The sequence below is a fragment of the Molothrus ater genome, chromosome 7 (assembly GCF_012460135.2).
Source record: "Molothrus ater isolate BHLD 08-10-18 breed brown headed cowbird chromosome 7, BPBGC_Mater_1.1, whole genome shotgun sequence".
NCBI lineage: Eukaryota > Metazoa > Chordata > Aves > Passeriformes > Icteridae > Molothrus > Molothrus ater.
In genome coordinates, this window is record NC_050484.2 from 18,903,896 (window position 1) to 18,926,880 (window position 22,985).

A 22,985-nucleotide genomic window follows, 5' to 3' on the forward strand; every position below is an offset into this window, starting at 1 on the left:
ATCAAACAGTATCTGAAATGCAGATTTTCTAAGAATAAGGCTGCTTTTAGAGCCATTCAGTTTCCATTCTCAGAACAGAGGTACTGTGGGGAGAGTGTTGTGTGGTGAGGAACCTCCAGCTGCTTCTCCTACCCTTAGATCTGGTATATGCAGAAGAATGGCTGAGCCTTCTGGAACACCTTCACATACTGGAAAATCCAGCCAGGGTTTGTGCAGGAGGTGTAAGATACTGAGATGTAGAAGGAAGAAGTGGAATAGCCAGGAGAATGTTCATTGTGGAGCAGTAACTGCAGGGGTGTCATGCTTGGCAAATCATCCCATTTCCAGAGGCAGCCACATTGTGCCTACAGATGCCATCACCTTAGGGTGACTGCCAGCTGTGCCTGTTTTCTCACATGTGCAAGAGGAGATGTTTTCTTGCTTATTTAGTAGAAACAGAACACATTCTTTTATCACTTCACCTGAAACCTGGCAGAGATAAGCAACTGCCTATCTGAATTGGCCATTATGCATCTGGCTGTCACCTTTTTTTCTACTATTCAGTAGCAGAAGAAAAATGTTTTATTAACTGAATACAAGGCAGGACAGGAATGGAAAGTCAGGAAAAACCAACAGAACTGATTTAAGCTGTAAGGTACTTTCCTCCTGAGGCAGCCCTCATGTTTGTGGGATGACTGACAAAACTAGTAGTCTAGACACTTAGGGTTATCAAATGGACAAAGGCTCCAAGATGTAATGACTGCTTGGAGGAAATGTCATTGAAGGCACAGCACATAGAAAGATTCTGTGTGCATTATATTTTGTATAAAATGGAGAAAACAATCATAAATATAGGTTAGTATTTCAGAAGGTGGACTACCTGTCAAAGACTCTCGCATGACTGTGTTTCTGTACAGACAGCCTTCAAGCAGCAGCCTTGGAGTGTCAGTGGCTGAAGTTACCAGTCAGGGTGGTCATGTTTGAGCTGAACCCTGCTTTTCAGGGTTCTAGCAGTACCAATCACTGTACCAAGGCAGTTTTCTTCAAGTTATGTATGGATAAAGTTAGGAATATGCACAATGGGAAGAGGATTAAAACTTGTTATGAGTGGTCCAGAAAGGGCATTGAAGAAAAGCAAAAAAAAAAAAGCAATTCAGTAAAAAGTGTTGTTCTTGATTCTTTGCACTCATTCTTTCTATATTAAATCAGCAAATGTTAGAGCAGATAGAGAGTGGTGTAAACCAGTGATCTAACTGGAGCCAATAAATATAGGTGCTAAGCACAGCTGTGGATTTGGGTACTAAAGGGAAGATGCCCCCAGATTAAGTACTAGTGGTCAGTAACATACTGAAATGAACTATGATGGCTGTGCCTCTGCATATGTTTACTTCTGTCTCATAGGAAGGCAATGCAAGAGGTCATTTGATAGCTGGCATTGCTACTCAATCAGGTGTGGTGGCCTTCTTTTCCAATTTAATTTAAATTTATGAAATCCTTTAGATTGATGACAGCCTCTTTATGCAATGGAGAAATCCTTTGAAGAGCTACTTGACAAAAAAATGGTAAGCAAGTTCTGAAGAAGAAGAAAACTGAGTGCTTTATTTTGGGCAAAGGCTGTACTAAGAGATCTGTGTCCTGTCAATATGATAGTGATGATGAGCTAATCACTCAAAAAAGATGCCATCAAGTGATACTTTTATAGTTTTAAAAACAAAGTTTAATTGTTAAAAGTTTCAACATCAAAATGCATCAACTCTATAGTAAATGAAAAAGTCCTCTCTGTCACAGGTATTTGCTAAAGATAGCTCTTTTAGGACTTTTTCATTAATGCTTGCTATTGCCCTCAGATCTCTGAGAAAAACTTCCATAAAATATTTGCTTTGGAAATAAATATAAAAGCATTAAAAAAGTGGAAAATCCTTGTTATCAGAAGTCTAAACACAGTAGGTAAAACAGTAGAGCTACTAACCTTATGAACTTCTCTCTCTACCCTCTCCTCTGTCTACTAGTATAGCTTTGGCTGAAACTGGTTTTTTTTTAGGCCACATAATATTAAGCCACTTTTGTTTAAAACATTCATTTCAATTCCAAGCTAAATTTTTTTTGAGGTCTGGGATGAGAGTATTTCCAAGATATCGCTGAAGAGTGAAGGATTTACATACGTTACTAAGAGGGGAAATCTGACCTTACAAACAGCCAGTTAGAATAATATTAGCTACCTATTAGTTGTATTTAACTTAACAATTAATTCATGCACATTGTTTGGAGGACAAGCCACCAATAACTAGATTGTATTGAGTGCAAGGAAGGCTAACTAGTGTTGTTTGCAGTTTCACAGAGTGGAAAATTGAGTTATTGCCAAAATCTTAATCTAATCAACATTAATTATAACCCTTTAGAAATTTAAACACTGGCAAAAATTCTGTGGTTGCTGGTTAGCTAGAAAGTATCTTAAGAACTGGACAGACAAATGAACTATTTAACAGTTCCCAGTATGATGAGTATGCTGCTATAAAACTGTACAATTTGGGGACATTTTCATGCAACAAAACCAGAAGAGCCTGTCAGAACTCCCTCACCATATCACATGTCCCGCATTTTGTTTACAGTTTTGATAACTTGAAGAGGTTTAAGCGTGTGGCCAGGCAGGAGGCTCCAGTAGCATATCGGATCTCTTTCAGTATGCCAACCCATTCTTTCTTCTCATCATCATACCTGCATTTTAAAAACAGTTAGAAAATAGCTTCTTTAAATTTGAGTTTGATGCTTCAGCACACATACATGAAAAGGAGGATAGTCCACCTGTTGCAAAGGCTTGTAGCGACTGTGTGCTCAAGGGTGCCAAGAAAGGCTGCTTTTGTCCTCTACTCCAGAACAGAAAGATGTTCTTGCACACAAGCTATTCTTTTCCTGGTCCCTAAAGCTTGTTGCTGACCTGTGTCATGCTTTAAAAAAGCTTCCTCCTTAAGCATCCCTTCTGAATTTCTTCAGATTCTTGCATATAAAGTTGGGGAATTTTCCTTCCTACTGCCAACTAAAGCTTCTGAATTTACACAGGCAACTAAGAGTCGCAGCAACTCTTATATGATGTCTCATAACTGCTGCTGTGATTAGCTCAAAAACCCCTAGGAGATAGGGACTTCTCATTCTCTTGGAACATTACTCATTTGACCATCAACACATCAGTATGTACAGGCCTCTGTATATACGTGCTTTTCTGCATCACAGTGCCACAAAAGAATGTTTTTATTGGCAAGGCTAAAAATGCCAAGAGATGGCAATTTACTCTTCTAAAGAAGCTGAAGATTGTGACATGGACTGGTCAAATCATTAGTAGGTGGAAGTAGTCATTAGATCCGGGTCTCATGTTTATTTGTTACTTTCTGACAAACTTTTTTATCTGTCAACAAATGCTTTACAGCCTGTGCTATGGATCATATTCAGAGTCAAACAGAAAAATAGCATTAGCCTCCAGTGTCTACAAACCTCAATTTTAGATAAGACCTTTGACCAGGAAAGAGTGACTAAAATGAAACTTACTTCCATATGTCAGTGACTTCACTAGGTGCAAATTCTTTAGATTCAAGCTGAATCATTGCAAAGCCTCCAATAGCATACAAAGCTCCACTTAAAGTGACTAAACTAATGGAACTTCTCTCTTGGGGAAATTCAGGCATTATCTCCCATCTAAGGATCAAAAGAAAAAGTCAAGTTAAACACAAAAGAAATATTGTAAACTGAATGCACTAAAACACTTCTCTGAGCAACAAATTCAGGTACCAAGACCATGGTTTAATAAAATGAAAAAATTCTGAGATCTATCAGCAGTATGTTCCAATGTCTCCATCCCCTCAGGGACTTCTGCAGCTCTTAAATTACACAATTACATTGTTAAGACATCTCAGGGACAACTTCTTACAGATTCCCTGATTCAGTAATATGCTTCATAGAAAATGGCATTAGCATAATAATTGGAGTGTGTGCAGGTGCAGGAAAAACATCTACAGACCTGCTCTGTAAACTGCTGAACATGTGACTGCAGACCAAATGTCTCAGTGGGAGTATAGGTACCTGAACAGCTTTGAGACTCTTACCTCAGGGCTCCTAAAAGCCTAGATGATAAAACACTTGATTAAAGTAGCTTGAATATTGCACTCACTTATTGGTGGTCAGATCAAAAGCTTCAACAGATGCAGTAAGGCCTTCCTCAGTGACACCACCTGCAATGACAATCTTGCCCTTATGGATGGCTGTTCCAAACATCGAGCGAGGCACTTTCATTGGAGCCAGGTCTCTCCAGTCTCCTTTCTTGGGATTGTACACAAATAATCTATTAGTGCATTTCCTGGGGAGCAAAAAGAAAATTGGTGATCATTTCTAATGAACTTTTGACTTGTTGCAAGTAGATCTAATTGAGGTAGACTGTACAGGTTTATCTATACCACCTCTTTCTTATCCTGGAGAATCCTTTATTGTATCTAACCTGAGAATCCTTGCAATGTCTACAAAGCATTACTCACATCCATAGGACTAAATCAGATGTGGTTTACATTACACAAGGCTGCCATTTCACTGTACTTTTGAGGAGAAAGACAACGTCCTTTCCCAGCATATTGTATTCAGATGGATTTGTGGAGGAATATAGCAAAGGTTATGTAAAGGAAAGTTTATGATGAAGTTTTGGCTGATATTACAAACTTTTATCTTAAATATCTCCTATAAAACACTTAAAAATTACCACCCCCTGTTCAGTGTGAGTGAAAGCTTTTATTTTCCTAATGTCATACCCAATAAAGTATAACAGGTATCATAGGCAAGAAAATTGGAAAAACAGACTGTAAATCCAGGGCACCTAGGTATTTCTATCTGAAAGGAAAGAGTACTTTCAGTGAAGGTCTCATAGCTATGTATTATTAATTTGTCTGCAGTGTAAGTAAAATTTGCCTTGGAAATAAGTATGGTTATTAAAATAGCAAGTTGGATTACAATTTATATGTAATTTACCTTATCACCAAAAAATAGATCCTTCATACCATAATGTGTTCCCCTCTGCCAGACTATTAGCAACCTTATATCAGAGATGCAGCAAAGGGAAAACCTAATTTCTGAGTGTGAGACATATTATTTATTAAGGACCAAGAAGATAATGTTATTGTCATAAAAAGACTTAGAAACTCACTTATCATCAGTTTTTCCACCAAGACAATATATCAGTCCATTGTTTGAGATAGTTGCATGGCCATATACTTTGATGGGCAGTTTTTTGATCTCACCCCATTTCATTGCCCTGGAACAAGAAGATCACTGTTAGGTTTTTTCAACTAACAATGGGCCATCTACATATGTCCTCAGAGGGCATAATTGAATTTGGAACATACACAGGGTCATAGCACAATACTGAATCTAGCGACTCCTCGGTGCGAAGGTCCTTGCCTGCTATGACATAGATCTTGTTGTCTGACTCTCCCAGCCCGAAGAGACACCTGGCTGATGGCAGTGGAGGAAGGGCAACCCACTCACCAGCAATGCTATCCAGCTGAAAGAGCATCAGAACAGCAAGGGTTAGGAAAGGCCAAGAGTAAAAAATCCACACAATGAATACTATTCCACAGAATTAATCTATTGGCACTCAGTGTCCCTCACCAGCAAATCTGAACAACCTGCCCTTCCCTCAGTGCAGCTAATGAATGATGTCTTCTACCCACCCATGCTTATTTGTGCTGAGATCTAGCAGAGTCAATGCCATACAACTCTCTTTGTGTCTGCTCACCCTCACTGTTTCCTTGCCTCCTTATTAAGCTCTTCTTCCTTACACAAAGGTCCCTCACTCTCAGTTCCCTATCATGCTGGAAAGAACCGGTGGTTCTTCTTCCTGCCCGAGGGAGCAGCCACTCCTGCAGTTGCACACCTGTGTGTTTAGCTGGTGTGCTCATCGCTACAGTGAGGTGCCAGACATGCTTACACAGTTCTTACCGATCAGGAAACATCACATGGCAAAGGGCACAGATGTTTCTTTTGCAATCCCTAGGGCAACAGATGTGTGTTTCATCACAAATGCCCTCAAAAGTTCATGAGATCACTGAAGACACAAAAACCACTCTTAAGCAAAATAGGAACTCACTGCAGCTCCCTTGGCAACAATATTGATGTCATTTCTACTGTAGTACTCTCAGGACTCTCTCAATGAGTTAGCATCCAGTATGCTGAAAACAGCTAAGGAGAAGTAGCAGCAGGAGGACAGACGACAAAATAAACCAGGATTTTCCTAGAATAAGTACCTGTGGTACTTATTTTTTGTTTTGATCTGAGAATTTGTGATTGAACCTGAATTACCTCTAACGTTGAAAAAGAACTATTTTCTCAGACCTACTGCATATAGATTTGCTGGAATTAGTATAGGAAGGGAGGGCAAGAAGTTTGTGTGGGTGTAAAGGCATTGGATAGAAAGTAAAACAAAGTTCAGTCAAAATAAAGTTCAGAATTTAGCTTGGTGACATTCTTCTTCCAGGAGTACGTTCCACAGTCAAGGTTTCCATGCTAAGTGCATCTCCCAAATTTGACAGACCACCCCTGTTGGAGAGAAAGTTTTATTGCAACAGTGAAATGTATGTTGTGGACATGGATTTCCCCAGTAGCTGGATCTGGATAGGGCAATGAGAAGATCACAGAGATCACAGCTTACTTCCCAAGTCTTCAAGATGACATATTTACTGCTGATAGGGCATCAACTTGTCATGCATTTTCGAGCCAGTGGCAGCCTTGTTTTCTCCCAGGTTGCAAGCTACCAAATGCAATGCTTCACTGGTAGAAAAAGGAAGATCAGCAAGTGAGAATTGGTTTGGCACTGCATTAATATTTTGGAGAGAACAACAGCCACATGGGTAATGCAGATAAGTATTGTAACTTTAGGGAACAGCAGCAGTAAGCAAGCTTAAAGATGACAAGCAAACAAACATGATTTCAGGAAATGGATGTTGACATTTAAAGTAGAATTTTGAAAACTTCATCTATTTTTAGGATCAGTCTTGAGGTTTCATTTCTCAGAGGCCCCTTTCTAGTAGCCTGAGACTTAATCAGTTCTGGACTAAATACACATTACTACATCAATGTGTTATTTCTATTGGAAGAATATTTTTGTAACAAGTTTTTTCACTTCAGTGATTAGTGTTTTACACCTACATAAGGAAATGAAACAGTGTTAGTCCCTCCCCCTCAAACTAAGACTTCCCTCTCATTGATGTAACAAGTGTCTGAAACCAAGTCTTTTACTGTGTGTGAAATGAGCGAGCCTTTAAACAATATTTGCATTTTTTAATATCTGAAGGCTTCAAAATTTTATCACTGTTTATAACTGTGCTTTATTTCATATTTAAACAGGACTTACTTTTACTCTTTTAGGCCACCAGTGTGCCTAAAGAGAGGACGTGGCCAGCAGCATATTGCATAATTCAGCACAAAATAGTTTAAATATACACCAAAGCATGTAGCTAAAAACACAACAGACTTAGTTTATGGTATAAGCATGACAAACTGCATTTTTGCTAATTTTCCTGAAATATATTTTGGAGTTACAGTTAGCACTAATCAGCCTTGTATTATACAGATTTACAAAGATATACAATTACACTCAGTTGAAACATGGTATTTAGTGTACTGACACTGACAGTTTGCCAAGGAAAAAACCTTCTGCCTCTAAATTACCTATTTATATGGCCCTTAGGCTTTTAAATGTAGATATGACAAAAAGGACTTTTGCAATTTAGTAGCAGAAATTGCACTTAAAATACACACATTACTGCTGTCATGAAAGTATTTTAGATCCAAAAAAGAAAGACATCTCATCAGATCTAACCAGCTAAAGCACTCCAACTTTCATCAGAGTTAACAAAAATACACGAAAAGTATTTTACAAAAATATTATTAGACCTAAATTTAGACATCTGCACCATGAAAAATCTGAGCCTTAATGAAAAGCAGTGCCTAGACAGAATATACTAATCTTTTTAATATTTTCTGAGATGTCACCAGCAGTTAATCTTGAAAAAGAAGATGCAAGGCCCTCAGTTTCCTTTCTGTCTCTGAGACAAAAATAACTCTCTCTAGATACTTCTCTCCATCACCATACAAAGACACTAGACAACCCACTTGCAGACAGAACACTCTTCAGTAACCCTCATAAGCACCTATTATTATACCAACAAATATAAAGTTTGTACCTGGAAGAAGTATGACTGGAAAGGCTGATCCTTGTTCTCCTCTTCCACATAGAGTCCTCCAACAATATAGACCTGATTTTGTTTGGTGACTATACTGGAATGATTTCTGGGAATCTGTTCTGCGAGGGCTGCTAGGTAGCATTCATTTTCAAGAGGATCATAAGCTACTGCAGCAGTGTCATTAACCAGAAGAATCAGGTCTTTGACAAACATGCCATGCCTGGGAAGGTCATTTAGGTAGCCAGGCAGTAAGTCTTCATCTCCTACATCACCATTCACCTCCCCTTTGGCTGACTTTTCTGTGCTTTTGCTAGAGTCAGGCAGTTTTCCAGCAAAAGCATCCTTAATAATCTTAACTTTTTTCTGAAGGTCTGAGTTGCTTTTAATTATATCATCCTTCTCAACCTGTTCTTTGAAATATTTTTCTGGCATTAGACGAAAACGTATGCAGTCAAAAATTTCCCCCAGGCTCTTTACTCTGTTCTCCTTGTCTGTTCGGACCCATCTCATTACTGCTTCAAATACCAGTTCTTCCTTCTCTACGTTTAAACTGTCAGGTGAAATAACTGAGATAAGTTCATGAGGGGCAAGCTGCATGAAGTCCTCTTCTTTGCAGATCTGCACAAAATGATCTGAAACAAAATCACGGGCAGAAAATGCAAGTCTCGGGCAGTCAAGCAGAACACCTAACCGAAGGATGGCCAGACAGTTACCAACAGCAAGCCTCTTCTGAAGGTAGGAGACACACACAGTGAATACAGAAGGGATCTGAAAGCGGCTGGCCAAAGCAAAAATATCTTGCACATTAGAATCATTGAGATCAATACTTGCTGAATAAAGGTATTTGACAATCATATCCAGGATGTTGGGGTCAACATTATCTAGAACTACTTCCTTCTTTTTCTCTTCATTTTGCTCAGATAAGAAATACTCACGAAAATAAGGGCTACATGCCGACAGAATCAGTCTGTGGCAGGGCAGGCTTCTGTCACCAGCTTTTAGAGAACAATCTACAAACTTTTTCTCTTCAAGGAGTTCCTTGAGGCCATCCTGAAGGAGGGTGGATTGGTAAAGTCTGAGCTCTTCAGTGAGTTCCCTTTGGGAATCCATTTCGCAAACACTTGGGAAAGGGGAGGGAGTAGAAAGCTTTAGCTGTTGTCTCCCCAAGGGTTTGTCTGTAAAAAAGGCAGACCAATGTGCTTTTTGCCCTGCTTGAAGCCTCTGCAATTTAATCTCACTAGCTAAATATAGGTACATACTCTTACAGGTCGGAATTTGGGATGGACGGTTTGGAAAAACAGAGTTGCTCTTGCAGCTGTCAAAGACTGAAAGAAGCAACTGTTGCTCTTAGTCACTATGGTCAGGTTTTGCCATCATTCTCCACATTGAATCAGTAAGATTATGTGCAATGTAATAAATTATTTGACATGAGTAAGGACAGCAGAATCTGATCCTCAGTGAGACAGCTATGAGCAAGATTGTACAGATATATGTTACTAAATATTCTGAAATAGAAATATTATTAATCGAGTAGTCAGTTTTAACTACTGCTCACTTTTTCAGAGTTGCTTAATACAGCTCATTGCTGCAGTCATAAAGATACTAAAAAACTCTATAACTTTGTATTGATCACTCTTGTTTTAAGATAATTTTTATACACAACCATATCACATATACAATTTCTTCAGATATTCAGGTTTCAAAATTTTGGGCTGCTTCTTAATATCCATTTGGTTTTAAACCAAACACTACTGTTTAGACATAAAATATGTGTTATTTCAGGTAAAGTTTTGCTTTCCAAAATAATTCAAATTGAATCTCCACCCATATGGTAAAATGTTCTTTGAATGTAATGGAAACAGGATCAAAATACAAAATACAACTACTTGAATGCAAGATTTACAACAATATATAATAATATCAAAGTTTATTGAAGTAATGACTGCTTTTCAATATAGGTTGTATTTCATTAAAGTATATACTTTGAAAGATTTTCTACAAACACCAGTATTACATTCGCACCACAGCTACTTTAACAGTCAGCTGCTGAAACAACAGCTGAGGGGACAGCTCATTTGACTTTTTCCATTTATAGAAAACAGCACAGAGGTTTTATCTCACTAGAAAACGTAACAGCTGTGTCTTCCTTTAAACAATAAATGACTCATTAACACATAACATCATAAAAGGTCTAATGACTCACAGAAGCTATTTGCATGTGCCCTGTTTTCTAGATCATTGCTTCAAAAAGTGCTCTGGCAAAAACCAACAAACAAACAACAACTGTATGAGGATATCTGGATTACAATTAAAACTTGGAATAATACATGCTGAACATTTAGCAAAATTATGAAATATGAAAGCTATTATTTGGAACAGGATTGCTTTTGCTTAAAGCTATCAATAACACAGCCAATATGCCTACATACAAAATGTTCCCTGTATGATGGTATTTCTGTGTTGCATATCATTAAACAAGTTATGGAAATGTAATTCAAACAATCATTTTGGGAAAATACATCACTCTGTATAAATACATGAATACTTGAAATTGAGCATCAAACTGCATACCTCACACTGCCCTGTCTCAAGCAGTGGTCTCCATGTTCAGAAAAAGAGGAGGCTCCTTTTTCTGACATAGTGCTGTGTAAAATAGCAAGCAGTGCCTGGTCCTGGCAGCCAAAGGGCAATACATAAACAAAGAAGCCATGAAGTTATAAAAAAATGGTGGCTACCCGCCATAAAATGGTGTCTGAAACACCATGGCCGAATTTGCACTGTCAGGGGAGGGAGACAGAGGGCAATCCTGAAAACAGCGGAGGTTACAAGTGTGTCAATGGCGCTGCCACGCCATTTGTAGGTGGTGTGGAGGGACCCCCAGGCGCTCCCAGTCTCACAGACAGAGGGAATGGTCCCTACAGCGGGGACCGAGCGGCCTGCAGGGGGCAGCGCTTCCCGCAGCAGCCTCAGAGGGGCTCTCCTCCCACTGCTTACACAGGCAACACAGGAAATGCACCGCTTAAGCGTACAAGGTTTTTGAGTAACCTTTCTTTTATGACATAGCCTGAGGGCTTATTATATAATATTTGCCTGCTCTTTAGCTTTGGCATGTTCTTTCTCTACTACTCCGATATTTCTAAATTATCTTCTACAGATCTAAATCCAGCGAGAACAGAGTTTTTCCCTGCTTAAGAAACAAACGTGCCAATCTAAATCAGGTCATTACTTCCCAGAGTCCCTGGAGTGTGAATCCATCCTTTAGCTTCTCTATTGCGAGTCCCAGTTCTTCTGAAAACACAGGCTCCCGATCATGTTGCTTTTTGAATACATGACATATAAGAGAAAATAAAATAAAGCAGAAGGCACTTTTTAATTTCATTATCCCATTTTATCAACAGGAATTTGATAGTATGAAAAAGTATCTCCTTACCTTGTTTTCATCAGCAAAATAAGCCTGCAAAGGAAAACAAAAGAGAACTATGAAAACAGAGTCTAAAAACCACATCTGCTAACAATTCCTTGGGGTCAAAACTGTATTGAGTAGGTCTTCCACAAGAATGCAGTCTACATGGGTTTTACTTCTATGTTAAAATAATTTACAGAAGGGTTCAAACAGGATTTTCTGTTTTGGATTATAGATTAGATACCACTGGATTATGGTATTTTTAATTAAATACCAACCTTTGAAATTTCCATCATAATAAAGAAAGGCTTTTTAAATGGCAACATTTTTGTATTACATTTGTTACACTGACAAACACTTTATAGGGAATATTAATATGAAGACAAACTGACAGCATCCTGGTATTTTTTTGCCTCATGTGCAGCAGCTTTTACTATTCAACATCAAAAACTAGCTTAAAATGTATAATATCAAAATTCAGTTGACATCATACTCAATCTAAGAAAAGAACATAGAGTAATAGAACAACTCCATAAACAGGGACGTGGGAAAGAGATACCATCTTTCCTATTCTGTGTGGGTGGAAATTAAGGCTCAAACTTTTAGGGATATCAGATCTCCAAAAATATCCACACTCTAGAAAGCTCTGGACCAGCAGGTTCTAGATGTTATTTCCAAAAATGAGCCCAGTCTTGCTTCAGCTGCCCCTGTGGACTGGTGAGGGGCAGCAAAGAAAGCACTTTCCTGCGGCATCAAGTATTGTGGAATATTGGTGTGTAGCTGCTCCTTGGGTCCTGGGCAACCTGAGCCTCTCCAGCAACAAACTTCTAACCATTTTCAGCTTCCAGTTTTTGTTTGAGAATATACAAAGCACAGTTATTTAGTTCAGGTGATAAAGGCACCAACAAAGCAAACAGATCTCCATTTAAGGAGAAGGTACGTCTTCAACTGTGCTGAAGATTGAATAAAAATGTGCAAAAATGAAAAGAAATAAGCCAAAAAGCTAGGAAAGAGGGAAAGGAAAAAACAAGAGCTTATCTGTGTTAGTAAGAGGCTGCAAAATTAAAAGGAGTGGAAATAACACTCATGCTAGGCCTGTTAATTTATCTAATTTCAGAGATTGGTCAATACATCAAGGCTAACACTTGAAAACATGTGCCATCTACCCTTGCAGTCAATCATGGAACCAAGTGTTACTGGGTTGCACATCAAGTTTGGAAATTTGTTGAAAGAAGGTCAATTAAGCAACCTAATACATTTTAAAGTAAATTTTCCCAAAATACTGGGAGACATAATAATGTAAAATTATTGCTGCCTTTCTAAAAATATTCCAAGTTTGAATCTTTGATAAATGTTGAGCATATAGATATCACCATCTATTAGTCTGCTTTAAGAGAAGGTGAATTATTGTTTCAATATAATTATCTGATTATATTGTACTGCTGATTTTCAAGCCATTCCCAATTTTAATGTGTTGAGAAACTACATACAAAAATTCTTTTAAATATCTACTAATATTTCTTTTGAATAATATTTGAATTATAGTTTGTTCTTAAAGAACAAACTATTATTCAAATATTATTCATATTAAGAATATATTTAAAGAATTAATTAAGAATTCATATACAGAATAAATTCTTGTAATAATCAGGATGTTTAATAAAAGGCATGTAGATGTGTTTTAAATATAGAAAGTACAGTTGCAGCTTATGTTTAACAGAGGATTACAGCTGTACATTGCTTAAATCTGAATAACCAAACAAGAATGATTCTATTTTTCTGGTTTTTTTGTGGAGCCCCTTACCACAAAAGCATCTGTATGTTCATCAGCTTCTATTTCCACATCATCTGGAACCTGCTCCACTGTTAGGTCTTCAAGGGGTTGGGGCTGCAAATTGTAACATTGTAGTACGTAAATTCACATATCTAATATATTTAATATATTTTTATTATTGTTAACACAGTATTGTATCTAATTTAAAATAAATAAATGGAGTACCTTTTCTTCCATCTCATAATCCACTCCAAATATAGGATTAGCTGAATAAACTTTGTGAAGCGAATTAATTTCTTTCACTGCCTCCTGTAGTTTCTCTACAGGGTCTATTTTAAAACCAAGTACATATCCTCCACTCTATATAACAGAGAAAAAAGACAACATCTGTTTATTAGTCTTACTTTTTAAACACTTTTTTCTCCTTGATAGTGATTTCCAGTTAAATGATAGCAATTTTCAGCTTGCTGAGAAAACTTGAATCATGGGTGAAATAAAACAATGACAATGCTTCTCTATGAGGTAGATAAACTTTTAACCATTAGCCTGTCATATAAAAGGGGAACAAACTCCTTATACAGAAAACCACAAGCAAACAAGGGTGAGACAAATTCAGAAGTGATATTAATGTTTTATTCCCAGCTATTCAGCAAATGCTGAGTCTCTTAGGTCTTGATGCTGTTATTAAAGAAGCTTTCAGATACACAGAAATAATGAAAAAGATTTAAAAGAGTGGTCTTAATTAACTACAGAATTAATTAGATCCCAAAGATAATCTGTCAGAAGACAGTGTATTTGACAGTTATAAGCTAGTCATGCTGGCCTATTGTTGCTTTGCTTAGAGAAACTGTAACTCCCAATAGCCATATTGACCAAAACATACACTTAAAGCAGTGCAGAGAACTTTCTTAGTTTTCAGAAGGCCTCACAGAAGAAATGCTCTATGTAACTTAAAAGTAGACCCATGACATCTCAAAATTAGAGAAATATTGTATATTTGTATAATAAAAATGTAATCAATAGAAAAAGACTATTAAAGCTTCTTACCTGCTGAGAACTCTCTATCACAAGAGCCAAGCCAAACTTTGAGTCTCTCATTTTTATTGAACGCTAATGATAAAGAGGTATAACGCTGTTAAAAACTTTGTAATTACTGGGTAAAAATCTCATTTCAGTTTCTTTTTTACAGTGTAATATTTACAATTACTGGCTCTGGAAGCTTGGCTACCAGCATTCCCTCCCATTTACCATTACAAATCTGAACCCCTGAAACCTCAGGGAAAAGTGTTTTATTAGAAATGGTAACAGTGGTAACAGTAAATTTCTGAACATCAGGTTCACAGATCATGAATCCCAGTGTATGTAGGTGGCATGAAGCATCAGAATAAATATTAAAAAGTTTGAAATACAAGCCATTTTCAACAGCTGAACCTGCCCAGGAAATCCTCCAACTAATCTGGACAGAAAAGAAAATATACCCTGTGGTTGATGCTGGAAAAACTAAGTTCCTCTCTGAATGAGAGATATGAAATAAAATTTTGGTAACCTGGGAGTTTTAACCAAGGACTTGAACATATGCTGTTTCATTTTGAAAATGGTTGTTGTAAGATACTTACAATTTGTAGATATGGTATGCTGACATTAAAGCTGTCATTCATATTTGCATGCCAAACTATTCTCACATTAGTAATAAAAAATGTTCCCAAATTTCCCTATTAAAGAAAAGTTATGTTAGAATTGCTTTAAGGACAGAGCTTTTTTTCCCAAACATGATGATTACTGCTACCCATTTACATATAAGCAAGATACAGCTTCATATTTTATTCAGTAAAAGCCTGATTCTTCCCTACCAAACCCAGTTGAAATGTTTCTATTGATTGCAAGGAAGCAGAATCCTATCTTTAATGGCTATGTGAATCTGAGTAATGAAAATAGCTGTGAGCACCTACTACTGCAGCAAAGCTGGATCAAGTCACAGCCCAGCCAACCTCATGGGAATACATGAAGCATCTGAGTGTTATTAACTGTACAGATCTGGAATTGGCAGAAAGCGTAAGTATAAAGGCATGTGGGTTAAACTTAGGTAATTGAGGAGATGTGTGCCAAGGGAATGTAGAGGAAAGAACTTTTTAGCTTGTCAGAGTGGATCATATTTCTATTCTGGACTAAAATTGCACAGACAGAAATATCAGCTCCTGTTTTGTTTCACTGCTCCGGGAAATGCTTGCAACTAGTGCCTTGTAAAATAATAAATGCTTTCTATTTTTATCTTAAAGTTTTTCATTTTTTTAAGACACAGAATCCCCGCCAGTATTTTCAATTTTCATTAATCAAAAGACAATAGACAATATAATCTTACTACTGTTTAGTCAAAGCTGCATGTAAATATACAAATGTTCAGCAGAGCACTTCAGAAACATGATTTTCTTTCAGTATCATACAGAGCTTTAGACTCCTAAATACATCTTTTTAACAAAAATTGTATATCTAGTTCCTTGCATATTAGCCAGGTCATGCAGACTTCAGATTACCAAAAGGAGATTTTGTTGTAGTGAGTAGCAAATATATGGGATCAGTTTCTCTGCAGGCATCAGCTCATGAACAGCATTAGGGTAATTCCTTGGAGGTTACAAAACTACAGGAGTACAATTGCTAGATGAAAGCTGAAACATTTTCACTTTTCTGTAGTCAACATATTCTGATTCTTTACTATACCTGGTCACTTGATAAATTCCAAACTCCATTGACTTTATCATATATTTGTTCTTGTGGTAACAATCTCAGTTGCTTGTTTTGAATCAATGCACTTCTCAGCTTCAGATCACGATACATTTTGGAAGTTTCATAAGCTCTGCAAAAAATATAAAATATGTATTAGTTTATACATAGTTCTGTTTTTCTACTATCTTTACCTTTTGTTTCAATACAGATATGAAATGTGTATTTTCAGCTTTTTTTATCACCACATTGCACAAAAGTGAGAGTATTATTACAAATTTTTCAACATAATTAAGTATATTCCAGCTTTCCTTAATGAAATTATCTTTAAACTTAAGACAGGTTTTTGACAACTTTTTGATCTCCTGTACTGTTCATGTCTATACTTTTTTTTCCTTTTCCTTAAGTCAGTCATCACCCAGCCTCTATTACAAAGCATAAGTTCTCTGGGTCCTATGCTACACATAGCATGGACATTAACAATCCTTTATTTTTCAGTGCCAGTTAAATCACACACATCCAATACATATGTCAGTATTCCATAGCTCTTAAATAGACACCCATGGCAATGTATTCTGCACACATTCATTCAGATGACTTGTCTTTAGATGGGAAGCATGTAGTGTTTTGTAGTCAATGAAGAGTTTGGACCAGGATTTAACTCTTCATTTCCTTTACATGGTCTGAAATTACAGGAAATTATTGCAGACACAAATTATAGCTAGAAAATACACACTGAAATTAGCTCCATCATACTCTTATTTGTTCAGATAGTTTATACACACGAAGTGTATAAATTGTGATCAATAACTAGCGAAATACACATTAATTTTCATTATGTGCAGCTTTCTACTAAAATTTGTGATCACACTCCTCCTTCCTTCCAGAGATTGTTCTCTTTAGGGAAAGTTTTCTGAATGTTGAATATGGACATATATTGTGTCTATCAGCAGTTGTAATCACCCATATTTGAGTCCTTGATCAAACACTATTTTAAGTACACTACCTGTGCACAGCAATAACTGAAGTGAAGAGTCTGGGACTGCCAGGAACAACATTGGTAAATATGAACTCAAAGCGAGTATTGTTACATTTAGTCAATATATACAGAGCTTCTGTCTGCCCTCGTAATTTCTGTAAGGAAAAAATGAATTTTTACATTTTGGCAATATAGTAGCTTGATTGTACAAATAATAAATAATCTTCAGATGTTGTCTAAGTTATTGTTTTAAACAGTGTTTATGGAGGTGCAATCCTGATTCTACCATTAATCTACCGCTGTCTTCAACTGAACTTATTTTTCTTTTTGATCAACTAGCAGTTCCATCAACAGTAAAACTAATGCAGCCTGCCTGCTCTACATTTGCAGTAATATGACTGAAACTGTATTTTTGGTTCTGTTATCATATGGTTGCCCAGGAATCTACATCATCTACCTGCTAGTTCTTTGTGGCAGGTCAAACAAACAGCTTCACAGTTGCATGCAATTCCATTCAGGCCTTGTATTTGAGAGCTCTCCACTTTTAAAACAAAACTTTCGTTACTATTCTTTACTGTTCTTGCAAGTAAACTTTCAGATTACTGTTGATACAGTGCAGCAAACATAAGCAACTAGTTACAGTTTCTTTTATTATTTTTAAAAGTATTTTTTGGAACTTACTGAGTTGGCAGTTCTTGTAGTTATATTTATAACGCAGTTGTAACCGACAGCTTAAAAGTCAAGGGATAAAAAAACATTGTTTTGAGAACAAGAAAAATAACAGTCAAAATTACAAAGAATATTACTGAATTTTTTAGTGCAGCTTTGGATGCTATGTGTGAGAATTACACTTTGTGGTTAATACTCTGGGTCCTCATCACAACCCTGAAGACTAATTTAAGCTAGAAAGGATCTGGGAAGGTTCTTTGGTCAAGTGCTCTTCTCAAATCAGGACCAATTCTGGCTGCTCAGTGTACTATCCAATTCAAGAAATATTTCCACAGAAGGGGATTGCACACTGAACACTGGAAATAATTTGTGTACAAAGGAATCGCATCCTGCACCTGTTTAAGCATTTTAAATTAAATATGAGCAAAACTCTCACTGCTCGTACAGTTTTAACTCATACAGTTAAAATGAGAAACTTATCCAGAGTTTACAGTACTAAAACTGGAAAGGCAGGTACTTGTGGGGAATAAATAGAGAAATGCAGAATGTGAATAAGCAGGTGGCAACAGGAGCTACAAGTAAAGCAATGTATGATGAAGCTCAAATATTTTTTCTAAAAAACCACATGAATCCCCACATTGGCCAAATGAAAAATATGCCTGAAGAACTGTTCAACTTATTTTCTGAGAAATTAACATAGAATATTGAGTATTACTATTTTGCCATGAATTATCATCTCAGTTCCTATATTATAAAGAGATTCATTAGTAACAGTTCACTGTTTCAGACTTTCCAGAGCAACACAGCTATACTTCAGCATTCTGTACTGAAATCAGTACTTTGTGAAGGAACAGCAAGGCACCACAAAGGAAACAGAAGGTAATACTTACAGAGGTTGACTCTGGGCAGTGACAGTGAGCGCCAAATGATCCGCAAATTTGTCACAAGCAGTTTGCCTGGAGAGAAAGAGTGTAGCTATTTTTAATCTAAATAAATTCCATTAAATGAAATGCTCTGAAACAACAGGATATTCCTTCCTCTTGATGGGAAAAAGAAAAAAGCACAGGACACTCCATCAGAAAAATCACTAAACCACTAAACACTTAAATGCTTAAAATGCTAGCAGAGAAAATCCAACAAGGAACAAATTAAACAATTTCTATTATATACCAGCATTCCTCAGAATCAAACCAAGAGCAGTTACTGATTCCAATCCAGATGCTTATAGGAAAAATGTAGACACAATTAATGCAGAACTGCTTTGGTGAGGAGAAGGGGAAGGCAGTGGGTTAACTATCACAGCAGTGTTCATGAAAAACCTCACCCCTTGCCATATGCAAATTTATTCCATTCTGGACCCTGGAGAGCAGTACATCCAACCCCCTTGAAGGGTCATCTCAGCATGCTGGCAGCTTCAGCCCCTGCCCACTACGTATTCCTTACTTCAGTGAGTTAATTCCTTACTTCAGATTCAGTTAAAAACAGGCTGGGACAAACTAAGCATTAAAGAGGATTACAGCAGAACAGCACCACACTGTTTATAAATGGATTGTTCCTACAAGGCTTTCAATTCTAAGCAAATTCTGAGTCAAGAATCACCTTCCTACAACTTTAAAGAAAACATTCCAAGGCAGATGTGAGAAATAGGCAGGATCTCTTCTGTGCGACAGAGCACTGATACAGAGTGCAATGGGAACCTTCCACAGCTTTCATAAACCTACACAGGTTAAAGAGTAGAAAGTTTACAATTTCCCTGAGTATGCAGTTACCTCTGTCTCCGTTGTTTCCTTTGGTATCTTCAACAGACTCTAAGCAGTCTATAAGGACCTCTCCAGGTCTCATTTTCATTTGTCTAAAAAAAGGAAAAATAATTAATTTAAGGCCATTTTTATTTCCCTGCTTTGCTTTCCTCTGTTTTCTGCTCAGTACATCATGCAATGAAAAATCCACACATGCACACAAATCAACTTTACATATCTGAAATTATCACTACATTCACAGATGAAAAATATGAATATCTTTATGATTACCATATAACAGCAAATAAATAATTATGTAGCAAGTGTGACCATGAAAACTATACCCCAAAATAAGGACAAAGTGTGTGAAAATGGAGGGAAAAGCAAAAAAAAACCCACTTGTATTCATGTAATTTTTAGGGGACAGAGTTTATTGCCTCTTGATGTAGATTCAGGTCATAAGGAGTGGAGCTAGGCTCAGGAAAGAAGAGATTCCAGCAAAAGAAATATCAGATGCATAAGGATATGTGAAATGCTCTGCTAAATTTTCCACAAAGGGTGCGGTTTGGCTTTTTGTTTGTTTGGCTTTTTTTGTGAGGTCTTCTATTTATTTCTTTGTATTATTATTTTGCTTTATTTAACTAACCACTTAATTACGTAACAACCAATGCAGTGTGATTTTTTGCTGTACTTTAGTCGTATTGTCAAAAGCGGCAAAAACTCTCCATGAGTGGCATGACAGAAACAAAACGTATTATTAAGACACGACTTTCGTGGAATACTGCCCAGCCGCCCCGTTTGCCAAGCCCTGCTACCCATGAGTGCCACCGTCCCCGCAGGCACACGCCTTCAGCTTGGTTGTTCTTCTCAGTGCTAGAGAAGCTCAGCTGGGAAAAGTATGCGCCCTTCCCTCAGTCCTCCAGCGTCCAATCTTTCGTTTGGTTTTATTTTCTTTTTATAGACTGGAAACGGTGCGTGGACCCCACCCAGCAAGCACAGACCGCCCCGTGCCATCCGGCCCCGCCCGGCCAGGTGAAGCCGCCCTTGCTCCGCCGCCGCCACACCGGGGCGCTCCCGGCACACGCTGGGGCGCTCCCGCCGTGCACCGCGCCCACACCAGTGGTCGGCCTCAGCCGCGGAGGCAGCGCTCAGCCAGCCGCCTGTCGGCGCCGGGCGGGCCCAAGAGCGGCGCTGTGAGGGCAGGGCGGGGCCGGGACACGGACACGGACACTCACTGCGGGGAGATGTCGAAGCGGACATCCCTGTCCTCCCACAGCACGTCCAGCACCCCGCTCATGGCCGCCACCCGCCCCGACGAGTCCGCGCGCCGCCCTGGCAACGGCGTGGGGGGGGTGGAGGTGGGTGGAGTCTCGCTCTCCCGCGGCGGCCGGGATTGGCTGCGGCGCCGCACGCGGGGAGCGCGCGCGCACTCGCGCCCGCCCTGGCTCCTCCCCCGGCTCGGCTGAGGGGCTCAAACACAAAAGCTGTGGGATCCTGGCGTTCTCGGTGGTGCAGCCTTGAGTCCTGGGGATGTGCGGGACTGGGTGTTTCTTTGGTGGTTTTGGGTTTATTTTAAAATTGATGAGGTGTGTCATTTTTAATTTGGAATGACTTGAAAACTGTATCCAAATTTTAACTGCAGTGCCCTGCCACTTTAAAATTTAAAAAACCCCAGCAAATTGCAAATAAGATTCATAAGAAAAAAATTTGTCCTTTGTTAGTTCTTCCCCTAAAGCTTGTCCCTGGGTTGGCGAGGAGCCCGTTGCACCCATTCGGAAATGGACACCCGCTGGATGAAATTAAGCAGCGGGCGGAAAATGCCCCGACCTCCCTCCGTGAGGAGAGGAGCTGAGGGTTCTGAGAGCACAAAGGAGGGAGGGTGTTTGAGTTGAGGCCAAACTCCGCTTTTTGTTGAAATGCTTGACGTTACCATTTGCTCAGGAAAAAAAGCCAAACAAACCACACAAATCCAACTAAAAATGATCAATGAGTGCATAATCTGAGATGTTTGGCCTTGATAAGGGCTGTGGCAGAAATCTGGTTATGTTGTGAGAAGCACATGACAGAGTGAATGTCATTTAGCTGTGAGGTAAGTTTTTAGTCCTGTAAATGTACCATAATCCATTTTCTGGCCTGGCAGTAAAACCAAAAATGTTTTATTAGAAATAAGCTTTAAAGTATATTAAATAACAGGAAATTCAACATATACAAGCAGATATAAATGTAAAAAGTAATATCACAGTGGCAGACAATAAACTGTGCCGTTTAATGTTTTAAACATAAGTTTAAATAGTTAACTAAGGAAGATGAAAATATTAAAATGCATTTAAAAATTAGACTTGGCTTTCAGAAGAGAAACACATTGGAAGAACCATTTTAGACATGAACTAACCCAACACAGTAATGCCAGTTATTGGTATATTCACTCATAGAAATCTGTCAATGTGTTTTAACTGTAATTGTTCTGGATCTTGGCTAGCTAATAAAAACTGAGGAGAGTTTACTGAAAATGAGAAGGATGAAATGTACCTGTGATGTGCTTGGGGAAGGTGGGTAACTGAACCACCTCCCCTTCAGCTTGGTTGTACTGGTCTCTCGGGACCCAGAGAGCACGTAAGCCACAAGTTGATGCATTTGTTGTATTTATCTGTATTATGTAGTACTCTGCATGTCACTTGGAAGTTGATGTTTTGTGCTTTAGATAGTAAAATACTATTTGTGAGAATAGTTTCATTTAAAAGAAGTGAAGCTTTCATTGCAGAATCCATGCCAAATATTAGATTTCCATTACAAAGGGAAAAGAACTTACATAATGACCAAGGATTCGTTTCCAAAGCAATATATGTAGTTTAAAATAAGGTCTAGTTAGTGATTGTACAATGCTAGTATTTAAAGATCTAGGTGAAGGAAGAGCAACTGCTATGACAAATGCTACACTGGTCTAACTATAGCTGAGTAAAAAAGGAAATTTTGTACTCTTGAAAATGTTGAAAATTTGCTATTTTGTTATAACCCCTATGCCATAGAATAAATACTAAAAGTATTTAAGTATGCTTGCATAGGTAGACTTTTCATAGTTAGTGGGCATGTGACTTCATAATGTTAGCATTTTATAAATTATTTGGTTTGATTTTAGATACTACGCTGGATACTTGATAAAAAAAGCCAAACAATCAATAGCTTCAACCTTATCATTTTTATTGTAGAGACTAATTGCTACCTCCAGAAAAAAATACACAAGCCTGCCTGCATTCCTGCTCAGACTCAAAGCGGTTGGCATTTCCATGGCAGCCACCATACCAAAACTGAGCACAGGCATTGGCTTGTTTGTCATAATACCATCTGATTGTGTAAACACGGCACGGCCCTTGGTCCAGCCTCAGCTTGCAACGCAGGTCCACAGTACTTTCTAAAATGAAAACAAAAAGAGGAATAGAAACCATTCGTTTGTAAAAGTTAATTATATTTCATAGATTTTACCTTTAAAACTCTTACTTTGGTTTTTTTT

General features: G+C 38.0%; 3 protein-coding genes across 3 annotated transcripts in view; all 3 read right to left on the minus strand.

Moving 5' to 3' along the window:
• Window positions 1-1,603: 1,603 nt before the first annotated feature.
• Window positions 1,604-9,715, minus strand: KLHL41 (kelch like family member 41). The gene is made up of 6 exons (XM_036386359.2): window positions 8,196-9,715; window positions 5,358-5,515; window positions 5,159-5,266; window positions 4,139-4,324; window positions 3,520-3,666; window positions 1,604-2,694 (listed from the first exon to the last, which is right to left on the minus strand). The coding sequence occupies exons 1-6, from the start codon at window positions 9,450-9,452 to the stop codon at window positions 2,583-2,585; spliced, it is 1,968 nt and encodes a 655-aa protein (XP_036242252.1). The 5' UTR covers window positions 9,453-9,715; the 3' UTR covers window positions 1,604-2,582.
• Window positions 9,716-10,093: 378 nt separating this feature from the next.
• Window positions 10,094-20,814, minus strand: BBS5 (Bardet-Biedl syndrome 5). Its single transcript, XM_036386360.2, has 12 exons — window positions 20,713-20,814; window positions 19,508-19,590; window positions 18,629-18,694; window positions 17,751-17,800; window positions 17,097-17,224; window positions 16,088-16,223; window positions 14,989-15,084; window positions 14,420-14,482; window positions 13,598-13,732; window positions 13,403-13,486; window positions 11,626-11,649; window positions 10,094-11,511 (listed from the first exon to the last, which is right to left on the minus strand). Exons 1-12 carry the CDS (start codon window positions 20,772-20,774, stop codon window positions 11,410-11,412), a joined length of 1,029 nt encoding a protein of 342 aa, XP_036242253.1. The 5' UTR covers window positions 20,775-20,814; the 3' UTR covers window positions 10,094-11,409.
• A 1,872-nt stretch (window positions 20,815-22,686) lies between these two features.
• The window catches only part of LOC118688964 (collagen alpha-1(XXVIII) chain-like), a 32,762-nt gene continuing 32,463 nt past the window's right edge, over window positions 22,687-22,985 (minus strand). The window contains exon 35 of the mRNA XM_036386944.1: window positions 22,687-22,886. Coding sequence (XP_036242837.1) covers window positions 22,687-22,886 — 200 coding nt within the window. The remainder of the gene's footprint in view (window positions 22,887-22,985) is intronic.